The sequence below is a fragment of the Pyxicephalus adspersus genome, chromosome 10, assembly GCF_032062135.1.
Source record: "Pyxicephalus adspersus chromosome 10, UCB_Pads_2.0, whole genome shotgun sequence".
Taxonomy (NCBI): Eukaryota; Metazoa; Chordata; class Amphibia; order Anura; family Pyxicephalidae; genus Pyxicephalus; species Pyxicephalus adspersus.
In genome coordinates this window covers 48,566,300-48,579,915 of record NC_092867.1, presented here as the reverse complement: position 1 = coordinate 48,579,915, position 13,616 = coordinate 48,566,300, and the positions used below count along the sequence as shown (strand labels likewise).

The window sequence follows — 13,616 nt, the reverse complement described above, 5'->3', positions numbered from 1 at the left end:
GTCGAATATAGGGACAACCCGAATTCGAACATCAACACTAGTCAGGGATCAGAACTAAGTATCTGAACAATATCATTTAAGAGTACAGTTTTCAGGGGTTAGTGTCCACTTATATTGTTGGTTATTGTGCCCCTATCTTTGGTGGTCAGCGTTCTTCCTCCCTAAATTGGTAATAAGATTTCCCTTACACTAGCAGTATGTGCCTGCCTCATGATTGGTCAGTATGCTCCTTTTGTTGGTAGTGATTTTGCTGTTAAATTGTAGACCAAAATGACAGAGGGGGCTTTCTTGCACCTGTAGTGGTAGTCTAGGATAGGTGATGCAGGCCCAGGAAAATAGTTATAGAGGCAGTTATAACCAGAGATCATTTGTCTCAACAAAGCTTGTAATGCAAGCATCAGCAGCTGGCCACAGAAAGATTTTACAGATATTAGAGCAGCCAAAGATATTGCCTACAAAGATTTTTGTAAGCAAGTAGGCAAAATATAAAAAGATATTGGTAAGCAAGCAAGTAAACAGGTCAAGCTATGCCCAGGGCTGGGCCAGCAACAGGTAAAGAGGAACAAACTGTGGAAAGGAAATGGTAAGCAGGGACAATGTTTGTGGATAGCCTACATTCTTTTCAAACAGAATGACAGGCCTGTACCTCACCCTGAGTTCATTTGGAAGGTTTGTGAGGCCATATGTTTGAAATACCAAACACCACAATTAGATACAGGTCGAGTTGGACGGTGTGCTACTACAGTGGTGAACAGGAACGCCTGACTGGTCGTCACCTTATGAAGCATGTACCACCAAGCGCAAGAAAGGAAGCGCTAACAAGAGTGTGCGTGGGGTGTTGCTCTAAGCGGGATGACGCCGGAATAAAAATTAGAAAAGAAACACGGCTCTACTGCCGGATTGTGACATTGTACTCTGTGCTGTCCCTTGTTTTAAAATATATATGGAGGTTTATTACTTTAGTAGATAAATGGTCTGCTATTTTTGTGTTTTTTATCGAATGTTTATTATCAAATTTAATTTATTATTTCGACATGATTTTGTATTTCAAACTTTATTATTCTCAGACCCTTGTTTGGACGTATTCCGGTGAGGTATGACTAGAAATTAAAGGCCTACAATGTAAAATAAATTTTCCTGAAAAACAATATACAGCTTTTAGACATATAAATCCAGACAGAAATGAACCGCCCAGAAGGTTTAGTACTTTGCTAGCTGTAGTTATTATATTGCAGCTTGACATTGAATGCTATTATTAAGTCTATGATCTACCAGAACCCCCACATTCTTTTCTATTTTTGACTCCCCCAAATGCAGTCCCTCTAGATGTTGTTAGCCCTCAAGTCCATAACTTATTCCTAATTCCATTACATAGTGTGGTGTCATCTGCAAACACAGAAATGGTACTTTTAATCCCAAAATCTTTATCATTTATAAAGATGTTAAACTGTAAAGATCCTAACACTGACCCTGGGGTCACTAATAATCTGGGGTCACCACTAATAATCTTAGACCATTCAGAGTATGAACCATTCACCACTACTCTACACTGAATGCAGTATTTAAGACAGTTCTCTATCCATTTACAGATTGACTTTTCTAAACATATTGACCCTAACTTGCATATTAATCGTTTGTGGGGGACTGTGTCAAATGCTTTGCAAAGTCCAACTACACTATATCAACTGCAACTCCACTGTCTACCTGTTTACTTACTCATAAAAAGAGAGAAAATTTGTTTGACAACTTCATTCTTTCCTGAATCCATGCTGACTTTCACCTAATATACTATTTTCTAGGACCTTTCCATGGAAGTTAACCATGGAAGTTAAACTTACCGATCTATAGTTACTTGGTATTGACTTTGCTACCTTTTTGAAGATAGGAACCTTACGCCAATTCATTGGTACCATGCCAGTGATTAAAGAGTCTGTAAAAATGATAAACAATGGCTTTGAAATACCTGAGCTTGGCTCTTGGAGGACACGTGGATGTATGTGGATCCATCTGGTTCTGGTGCTGTGTCAACTTTTTGTCCAACTGTTTCTCAATCATATCAAATTTGCGCTATTGTGGCTCATTTATGGCAGTGACATTGCTATTAGCAATTTGGACTTCAGCTATGCCATTTCCTTTGTGTACACAGAGCTAAAAAAAAGTGTTTAATAAATCCGCCTTTTATCTCCAGTTACCAACCCAGAGACATCCTTTAAAGAGTCTAAATGCTCAGATCTGATCTTTTTGCTAATAATATATTTGAAAAAATTGGGGGGTTGCTTTACTTTCTTTTGCAGTCCGTCTTTTATTTTGAAGTTTTGCACATTTTTTCTCCTTTTTTACATCGTTTGGTATATTCTTTAAAGTTTTCAAATGATGAAGGTGTTCCTTCATTTTTATATTGTTGGAATGCCCTTTGCTTACTCTTTATGACTTTTTCAACATTAGTTGTGAGCCGCATAGCTTTTAATTTTAGCCTCAAACTTAATACCCATTAAAATATATTCAAAGCCATATTTTCTAATTTGGTACCAATGGATTGCAGTAGGGCCAATGTGGTTCATATTTTCAAAAAGGAAGCAAAAACATTACCAAGTAACTACAGAACGGTTAGTTTAACGTACATGGTTGGAAAGGTCCTAGAGAGTTTGACCTTTACTGTTTAACATCTTTATAAATGATATAGAGTTTGGGATTAAAAGTACTATTTCTCTGTTTGCAGATGACACCATACTATGTAATAGAATTAGGTCCATACAAGATGTCTATAATCTAGGCACTAACAACATGCATGCTTCACACTGTATAAAAGGGGCGTTTGGGGGAGTCAAAAATTGAAAAGGATCTGATGGTTCTGGTAGATCATAGACCTAATAATAGCATGCAATTGCAAGCTGCAATATCAAAAGCAAAGTACTTTCTTGTATTAAAAGAAAAATAGACTGCAGAGATGGAGGCATAATCCTGCCCCTGTACAATTGTAGCATTGGTCAGACCACATCTGGAATATGCAGTCCAGTTTTGGGCACCAGATCACAAAAAGAACATTGTGGAATTGGAGAGAGTGTAGAGAAGGGCAACTAAACTATTAAAAGGAATAGAGGAGCTCAGCTTTGAGGGGAGATTAGCAGAACTGAATCTATTCTCCCTTGGGAGGAGACGTTTAAGGGGGGATATGATCACCCTGTATAAATATTTAAATGATCCATATAGAGAACTTTCTTCCCAATTATTCACTTTGGGATCATTACAAAGAGCAAGAGGGCACTCTTTGGAGGAAAAGAAGTTAAGCTCCGGATAAGGAAGAGATTCTTCACAGTAAGGTCTGTGAAAACATGGAATCTGCTCCCTCAGGAAGCAGTTTCAGCAAATACTATAGATTGATTTAAGTAAAAGCTGGATGCTTTTTCTAGAAGTATAGAATATAACTAGGTAATAAGCTTTAAAGTAAAGATAGCAGAGATGGTTGGGCTTTTTGCTTTCCTATGGACCAACTATGTCCATAAGGTTTATTTTGCCCTAGTGGTTGAACTTGATGGACTTATGACTTTTTTCAACCTGACCTACTATGTAAGTATGTAACTATATTATGGTCACTGCTATCAAGATTCTCTTTATATGCACACTTGTTAAAAGCTCTGAATTGTTAGAAAAAAATATGTCCAGCAGAGTATCATTTTTAGTTGGGGTTTCTATAAACTGTACCATAAAATTATTTTGTATTAAATTCATATATGTCCTCCCTTTTGCTGTACCTGTAGTGCCATTACTCACCCCTATCTACAGGTGAGCAAGAATCCCCCTAAGCTTTAAAAGAAATAATGGCATTTCTCCGCTCTCTGCCTACCAGATCTGATTTAGAGACTCACACATGTAGATTAGAAGCATCTTTTAAACAAGAGCTTGCTGAAATTAGGCAAAGCTTGGAATCTACACAATCACATGTATCATCCTTACATGTGGAACAAACGTCCGTATCTCTCAGAGTGTCTGGGATGGAGGACCATGCCCGCCAACTTGACTCCACTGCTTTAGTTTTTGAATGATCTGGAAAATCGCAATAGGTGAAAAAATGTCAGAATCCTGTAACCACTGAAATTCATATTGATAGGGCCCATAGAGCGCTGGGTCCAAAGACTTCTGATGTATTATGTCCGAGGGACGACATATGTAGAGTACAATACTCTCATGTTCGAGAAGACAGCATGGTGGCAGCACGGGGGAAACATGTTCTGGATTTGGATGGCGCACAGTTGTCATTTTTGTCAGACCTATCTAGAAGCGCGTTAGTCATGCCCAAAGCTCTTAAACCACTGCTGGAGGAATTAAAGTCAAGAGATATCCCCTATAGATGGGGTTACCCCTTCCAGCTACATATTCGCTCCCAAAGGCAGATGTTGACCTTTGTGAAAAATTGATGACCTCCAGGAAAACCATTACAGCACTTGAATTACCACCTATTGAGCTCCCTTACCGAGTAATCTGCTTTTAAATACCACCCGGGTCCCGGCCACGCTGCTGCTTACATCAGCAGTGAGATGCGAAGCACAATGCAGGACTTCTGCATTGTGCTTCACATCGTACTGCAGGTGCGAGCAGCAATAGTAAATTCTGTGGGTGATGGCAGCTGGCACCACCCGTGGAATTTGCTATTACTGCTCGCATCTCCTGGAAGAGGCAGAAGGTCTGCATTGTGCGTTGCATTTCCCTGGAGATGCAGAGCAGCAGTGTCGGGGTGAGGCGGGGCAGGACATCCCCACTCCCATCACCCGGGAGGATGTGACATCTTCCGGGTGATGCGAGGGGTGATGTATTCGGGGGTGTGGCCGGGCGGGAAATTTAAAAGCAGATTACAATGTAATTTGTTTTTAAATTGTTTTTACAGTAAAAAAAACATTATACAACATAAAATAAAAGTACATTTTTAACTTTATATTTTATTTTAAATTACATTGTTGTTGTCTATCATTTCAATTTTTTGAATTAATATTATAATTATGTATTATATTATCATTTATGATTATAATATAATAAATAAATATATATATCATACCCGGGAGTTAATCCTAAGAATTACAGGCCCACAATATAAACAAAAATTTCTATACAAAAAAATTAGGATCACTTTTTGCATCAGAAAACTGACAGAATTAGAACGCTAGGGGGGTTAATATAACAATGCCTCTGTGTGGAGGCATCTCCCCCTCACGCCCTCACGTAGGGCTTTTAACTGTATAGGGTTTTTCCCTACTTTTCTAAGTCAGGTTCCTTGAGCTAGGGGCCTAGCGAGTAACTATCTTACTTGCCTTTTTCTTTGTTTTTTTCCCTTTTTGTTTTTGTTCCTGTCCTTTGGTGTTTCCTCTTTGTCTGTCCTACCTTTTAGTCCTTCCTCCTTCATTGCCCTCACCTGCCTTGAGTAGTACTATACTCTGCCGAAGCACTTAAACTAAAAAGTACCATTTTATCAGATGACCAGTCTAAAATTCTGCACTTATAATGTGAGAGGCTTTAATGTCCCCCATAAACGGTCCCAAGTACTTTATGCTTTGCACAAACAAACAGTACCTCAACAGATATTTCCCACACTGGTTTCACAGCACCAACCCTACGTCCAAATCTAAAAGGGTATCTATCGGCATTTATAGGTCTGTTCCATACACTGTACTAGATCAACAATCCAATCCAACTGGTAGATATCTATTTTTAAAAATAGGGCTTTATGGAAAGAGATACACCCTAGCAAATCTGTATCTTTCTAATCATGACCTAAACCAATATGGCATTGATGTATTGCACAAATTGATGTGTTTTAGAGAAGGTCAGGTCATCATTAGGGGAGACTTCAACTTTGTACTAGAACCCTCCATGGACTCCTCATCAGGATGTGGCCCATATTCAAGATCCAGGCTGACACAATTTAAGGAAGCTCTCGCCCAATTTTCCCTAGTAGATGTGTGGAGAGTCACCCATTTGAATGATAAAGATTATTCTTTTTTCTCCCCGACACATAATACGTACCATCGCTTAGATATGTTTTTAGTATCCCAACATATCCTGGTGACCCCACATGAGGCTTCTATAGGGAACTTCATCTAGTCAGACCATGCACCGTTTTTTTTAATCTCAGGGGGTCACAGATGTACCAAAATCTTCCTTCACAAGGAAATATAATGACAATCTGCTGTTTGACCCAGATTGTGCGCAGGAGCTGCCCAACATTATTAAACATTGTCTATAAGACCATGTCACAGATGATACGCCCCTACCTATTCAGTGGGAGGCACTTAAATGTGTACTGCAAGTCCATCTGATCAAACATGCAGCTAGGCCTAAAAAACACAAATCTGCAACTGTCAAATATCTGTTGGCGGATATTGATTCTTTGGAAAAAGCCCATAAACAGAAACCTGACACAGGGCTCTTGCTATCTTTGCCCAGTAAAGCAACAATTGAGATTGCTTCTGGATGAATTTTCTCTTAAGCTGAGAGAAGGAAACCCATAAAAAAAATTATCACCAGGGAGACAAACCTGGGAGGTTGCTAGCTAGGACATTAATTCCTAGAATTATTAGTATCACGGTGCCTTGTATAAGTCAGAGATCTGGACAGAAAACCTTCAACCGGCAGACAATTGTCTCTTCCTTTCAAGAATTTTACTTAGATTTTTACAATCTGAAAGGGAAATTTGCTGATATGGATCCGGATCTCTTTCGGTCCAAGGTACATGACTATATTTCTGACACAGCGATACCAACTATACCTGCAGAAATTAAATACAAATTAGACAGCCCTTTTAGTGAAAAGGAATTACAAGCATGTATCTCTTCATTAGTACCTGGTAATAGCCCGGGCCCTGATGGGTTCACCCCTAGGTTTTACATGGTGTTCCAGGAACCTATTTCACCATTTCTACTTATACGTATTTAATGCAGTGTCAGCCACCTCTGTGTTTCCCATCCAATCCTAAGAGGCTCACATAACAGTGATACCCAAACCAGGTTGGGATCATACTATGTGTAGTAACTACCGACCAACCTCTCTTTTACTAACCTGGATATCCAGCTCTATTCCAAGTTATTGGACAATCGATTGAAAGCCCTACTGCCTCATCTTATCCACCTTGATCAGGCAGGTTTTGTGATGGAATGGGAAACACGGGACAATACCCTAAAAGCAGTCTCTCTGATAAATTGGGTTGGAAAATCCACAGTCCCTACTTGTATTTTATCAGTTGATGCTGAAAAAGCTTTCGACTGGGGTACACTGGATCTTTCTTCAGGAAACCTTGAAACAAATAGGACTAGGTCCGAATATACTAGGTCACATACAAGCTCTATACACTGGCCCAACTGCCAGAATCCACCCTAATGGTATCCTGTCAGAACCTTTACAAATCTGTAATGGTATCAGACAGCGGTGCCCTTTGTCCCCCCTGCTGTATATATTAGTTATGGAACACCTAGCTAATGCTATAAGGAATAACCCAGATATTAAAGGTGTGAGGATTGGAGATACCCAATACAAACTTTCTATTTTTGCAGATGATGTGCTTCTTTATGTTATATACCCTCATACCTCTATACCAGTGATTATGCAGGAAATTGAAAGGTTTGGTATGCTAAGCAACTTTAAGGTTAATTACGATAAAACAGAGGCCTATAATGTATCAGTACCACCTGCAAAGGTGTCTGTTTTAAAAAGTAACTTTCCTTTTAGATGGCAAACCCAAGCCATTAAATATCTAGGGGTCACTCTTCAATCTAATCTGTCTGATACTGCTGAATTAAACTACAAACCTTTGTTGAGGATTATAGACTCTGCTTTACGCTCATACAATCATCTACAACTTTTATGGCTAGAGAGGGTGAATGTGGTTAAAATGGACTCTCTGCTTTAGGTCTTATACTTCTTCTCCACGCTTGCATTTTCTCCTCCTAATTGTTTCTTTTCCTATTTGGATCATATGATATACTCCTTTATCATGCATGGGAATAAAGCCTGTATAAATCGATTAATCCTTACTAGGAAAAAGCTTACAGATGGCTTAGCCGTCCCTGATTTTAAACTGTACTACAAAGCTGCAGTACTTAATAGAATTCTAGACAGGACTCACAATAGGAAACACAAAGCTTGGGTAACTATTGATGAATCAATGTTTTCAGGCCCTTTACATTTAGCCACTTGGATACGGCCACAATTTAGACCCCACTCACTTTTAACATCACCTACTGTATCTCAGACCCTGTCGGTGTGGGACGATCTGCTGAAGCAAGACCCAGGCCTCTAGACCCGGGCCATGCTCTCAATTTTTCAAAAACCGGTCACCCCATCTCTCCAAGTATCTAAATTTTTGATTTGGAATATCAGTGATCATCCTAGAATCAGCCAGATCCTTTATAGTGGGGATATCTCTTCCATGCAGGATTTACGGGTGCCTGGACACCAAGAAGGAATTACCTGGTTGGCGTATTTCCAATTGGCAGATTTTCTCCAATCTCAGCACCCATTGACCAACATTTCTAGATCCCTTACGACTTTTGCATATCTTATTTTGCAAAACTTTAGAGTGACTCATGGCATAGCGTCCATATATGATATTCTTTTAACGGACCACCGAACCACCACGCCCATTTTTTTTAAATACTCTGAACGTAAATTAGAATGTAGGTTAGACCCTGATGAGATGGAAAAATCTTGTACATATGCACATAAATTATCTAGATCAGCTAGAGACCAGGAAAGAAGTTATAAGATCCTTAGCAGATGGTACAAATGTCCAATATCTATACAAAGATTTGACCTCCACATACTCCCCACTTTGCTGGAGATGTGGACATGACCCCGGCTCCATGTTGCATATATGGAGTTCTTGTGCGTCTACTGCTACATTATGGAATAAGATATTTGCAGTCTACAATAAGATCATGGATGAGGATTTATCCCAAAGTCCATAAAATACTTTGCTCGCTATTCTTCCTGGATCTAATAAAGCTATAAAAAGAGGTCTTTTGCGCCACTTTATAGTGGCAGGACAAAGGATTATTGCTTGACATTGGGGTTCCTCTGAAGACCCTACTATGGTGAAATGAATTACAGAAATGGATAATATAGCGAGTTTTGAATGCCAAATGCTCCAGGAGGAGACCGAGCCACGTCGTAACATAGAATGGGATATATGGGAAATGTTTAGGCTGTCACCCGATGTTCAAACATACCTCCAGTGAACAAGACATAGTATGCTTCTTATAAGACTGTGTTCCCTTTCCAACTCAATATGGTGACTGTGTGAACCTGAGGTAGTTTACTATATTGTTTCATTGCAAAAATATGTCTTTATTACCACCTTTAAATGTTTGTTCTGCATAAATATCTTCTAATCCAGTTTTCCACCCTTGATAGGCCCAAACTGCATATTGGTTTTGTAAGTATTTTTTACATGCAATATTTCTTGGGCCATTTTTGAAATATTTGGGCTTTATATGCAAGTGTGGGTTTATATGTGTTTGTGTGTGTGTTTTTTTATTTTGTCAGGTAAATTTAGTGGTGTCTGTGTGGTCTCTATATTTTAATCTGACCTTTTTGAAAATGTGGTTAGCTTGAATAATGTTTTATTCATTTTTAATTTTTTTTGTGATCTCCTTTACAATTTCCCAGGATCTTTAACCTTGGGTCATCCAACAGACCTACACTATATTTTTATTTTTTTATCTGTATATTGTATGTTTTGCTTCATGTGTACATACATATGTATGTATAAATTTAAATGTGTGTATACATACATATAAAAGAGAAATTATAGGAAGAGATATGCAAAGAGGGGTGTTTTGGCATATTGCCTAACACATACGTACTTAAAATTGAAAAGATTGTCTTATTCTTTCTAGGATTTCTAAAGTCATGGGCTTGGCTCAAAGCTAGTTTAAGACTTTAAAGGAAATTGTGCAGCCTTCTCTTCCTCTTTTACACTGTTTATACATATACTATTTAGATTTGGCCAAGCATTGCTTATGCAGCCCGAAAAGCATGAAAAATACAATACAGCACCATTTAGTTGCCAACAAAACATAATTTACCATGCTGCTTAACACATCCTAATAATTGAATCTATTCTGTAACTGGATGGTAACATCCCTTTGCTGGGAACCTCTGGCAAGATTCTGGAATGTCACATAACAGACTAATGTACATTCGTGGATAATTTTGCTTCTGGTTAAGGGAGGAATCCACCGGTATGTGCTACTACCAGGCTGATGTGATGAAGTGAATATATAGTGGACCAAGGTGTAAAATGGCATTCAACCCTGAAAAAAACAATAAAATATGTTTTGCAAAAAGTATATTTGTCTCTGAAAGTTTCATTTACTAATACTGTTTGAGTTGTGTAAACACCTAAATAATGCATACAATCCAGTATTTGAGAATGCTTGACCCTGCTTGTGAGCTTGTCAATAAAAGTGGTTTGATATTGTGCTTGGCAACCTGGACCGCCTTCCATCACCATGAGGTGTGTTAGAATGAGTATGCAACTGAGCTGGACAGCTAATTGACAACCTGTTGGGACAGGAAGTGAAAGTGTGCATCTATACAATAGGGCTAAGATCAGGCAGCACAACAAAGCTATAACAATACTACAAATGAACAGAGGAGTTGTGTAAAACAGTGGCAGAAAATCAACAAGAGTGAAGTATGTTAGGAAAACCACAGCTTGATCAGCAAATCCCAGAATATTAAAAAAAATAAATAAATACAAACCATGACAATTTATTCATAAAATGATTTTTTTCAAATTGACCTGTAATTGACTGTGGTGCACACAGAACAGGGACCAGGTGTGCCCTAATTGATTGCTATGACATCACCATTGACAGAGCTTAACGGACCCACCTCAATCGCACAGCTGAAAATTAATCACCTTAATTGGGGAATTCTGGACCCCACTGCTCATTTATCAATGCTGGAATCTGACAGACGAGCGCACCAACACTTGCTACCAGCTTGTGGTAATGCGCCGTGCCCAGCGAGCTTCCGCACATTCACTTGATAAATAAGCCCAAGTGTGTCAATTTACAATTCTCCTAAGGAAATGTAGCAGAAGATTATCCAGAAGATGAACATCTTGTTAAACTAAACTCTCACAAAAAAAATTATTTAGTTGTACGATTCAAAAACATTCCTGTACTTGGCGTATTCACTACAAGAATGATACCCTCCAGTCAGATATAAAATATATTTCAGAGGTCAATTCGAATGTCAACGTTGAAAATTTAATTTATCATTTTATCCAAGACCAGTTTGCACACAGTGTTCTCTCATCCATCCTCCATCATTATGTCAGAACTCACAAACGTATTAGATATAACCATCTCTACTTGATACTAACAATTGGCAGAATACACCAAAAGCAGAATTTAACATTTGATATGCAAAAGGGCAAAAAGATAGGTTTGCTAACATGAAATATAGGTTTGCTAACATGAAATATTGTTTTGCAGAACACTATCACAGGTCAGGCAAAATGACAGTGACAATAAGAGTTCCATAGTCGGTGTGTGGTTACATATTTGTTTAGGTCAAAAAGGCATTGTTTAGGTCAAAAGGAATAAATGTATCATTACTGAATATAAATGAACAAGTAAATAAATGTAATAAATGATTTTCACTTACTTAGAAACATCATAGTAGTGGCCAGTATTTGCCAGCATTTGTTTGCGGCCATGTTGTGCAGGAGACTACAGAGCATATAACATGCTAATAAGAATAAAAGGTGTAGCCTGTGCAGCAACAAAAAAAAACCTTCCTTCTTTTAACCACAGCTTCCGTATCACTAAATACTTGCTTATATTTGTAATGAGCTGACGTTTTTATTCATCCAGTTATTTCTTACAAATAAAACTGTCAGTTTGTCAATTTCAGTGATGAATATAAAAATGTGTGGAGCAATACTTCAACATAGTCCATGCAACAGCTGGTATCTTAGAAATGACACCCCTAGATTGACAGGAATACAACAAAAACAACAGATGCGCTCTCCAGTAGAGGAACTTGTACATGTATAACTCAATATGGGTTTACTTACTAAATATTTGTATAATGTACTACAAATTAAAACCCAGTTGCGAAACCACCTTAATGAACATGAGCTAGAGAAAAAGTCTGTAACTGTAATTAGACACAATACATGCTTTAGAAATGCAGTATATAAAACAATAAATTATTAATGAATAAACAAAGTATTACTGCATAAAAGTTAAAAAAATAGGTGAGCCTGAATCTCTAAATGTAATATTTCCTTACATAGGAATGTCAATGCAAAGGCATTTGTATGTGCCTGTGGTGTGCAGAGCACTACAGAAAATAGAACATGCAGGAAGAAGCAAGGGCACAACCTGTGTAGCAACAAATAAACTCTTCCTCATATTAACCACAACTTCCTTATCACAGAGTCTTTTCTCAAATATGTGACAGGATGATTCTCCCCAGTGTGTTCTCTCATTATGTAGTATTTCTTAGTAGTTACCATATAGATCTGGGTTATCCAACAGAAAACTGACATGCCTGAACTGGCCTCCAATTCAATCTTGCTTGGCCTACGGACCTTTTTTGCAGGCAGGGGTTAACCAGCTCTGGAATTTCACACATTAGCATCTCAAAACCTCCATACTTCAATTCTAAACATTATCTTGTTTAGTTGAACCAATCCCCTCCTATTTTAAGGCTTAACTTGCCCACTCCCATTTTTACTGTGATTCATGTTGCAAAATTGAAAAGAGGTATATGGCCTATAGGTGTTTAAAAATATGAAATTTGTCCCTGAGCTGGACAACCCTGATTTCGATTGACCTGTCTGGAATTTAGTGAAACAAAATTGAAGTACAGGATTTAACAGTGACTGGTGAAATTATTTTCATACATGCAAAAATAGTCCTTTTTTGCAACTCCACTAAATTGCTTATTTCTGTGTTTTTATTAAACAGGTAGATTACTTCCTGTCAAGGTTTACCTACAAATATGCAAGTTGGATAGTTTCAAACCATCATTATGTGTTTTATTAACCTAAACTGACAACATCTGAAGTTTAGCCATGTAAAGATAGTTTTAAAGTTTTAAAGGCGAGCTTTAAAGGCAAGTCATCCTTAAAATTAAGAGAACACTAGGACAGAAATCATTGTCATTGCTACAGTAATTGCAGATTTGAACTAAAAATAGGAACAACTTAGGTCATGTGATCATGTGACTTACATCAAAAAGTGTGTCACACTTACCTATTCCTCACTAAAGTGCTGGTGCTCTTCTGAGCATGAGGGCAGTTCTGACCCTGGGTGTGCCTGCTCTACCAAGTTTTATTAGTTTCGCCAATCCCTCCAGCGAGTCATGAAATAGCCAATCATTAACCAATCATCCCAGGCTATTTAGTCAACTCAGACACGGCACTCAGCATTTGTGAAATGTGCCCCCTAGCTCTGCAGAGCATTTCCTGTACACCTCTTCCTGTACACCTGTGCTAATTAAGTGCTTTCCCTGTACTGCTCATGTGTTAACCCCTTGCTGTCCAGTCTGTAGTTTCCCAGCCACTTTCCTTGTGCTGTTCCAGCGTTCCTCTCTGTCTGTGGTTATTCCTG

At 38.3% G+C, this 13,616-nt stretch overlaps 1 protein-coding gene across 7 annotated transcripts in view; it reads right to left on the bottom strand.

The window, feature by feature from the left end:
• Window positions 1-13,616, bottom strand: part of TMEM273 (transmembrane protein 273) — a 93,090-nt gene that overhangs the window by 22,254 nt on the left and 57,220 nt on the right. For 2 of the 7 annotated variants that reach the window (XR_011922596.1, XM_072425186.1), the window contains exon 1: window positions 11,662-11,822. The exons of 2 other annotated variants lie outside the window; for them this stretch is intronic. Coding sequence is in view for 3 of the 5 variants with exons in the window: in XM_072425186.1 (XP_072281287.1) it covers window positions 11,662-11,737 (76 nt within the window). In the remaining 2 variants the exon portion in view is untranslated. Of the gene's footprint in view, window positions 1-11,661; window positions 11,831-13,616 lie in introns of those variants that run through there. 3 more of the 7 variants (XR_011922600.1, XM_072425187.1, XM_072425185.1) reach the window with 3 other exon arrangements.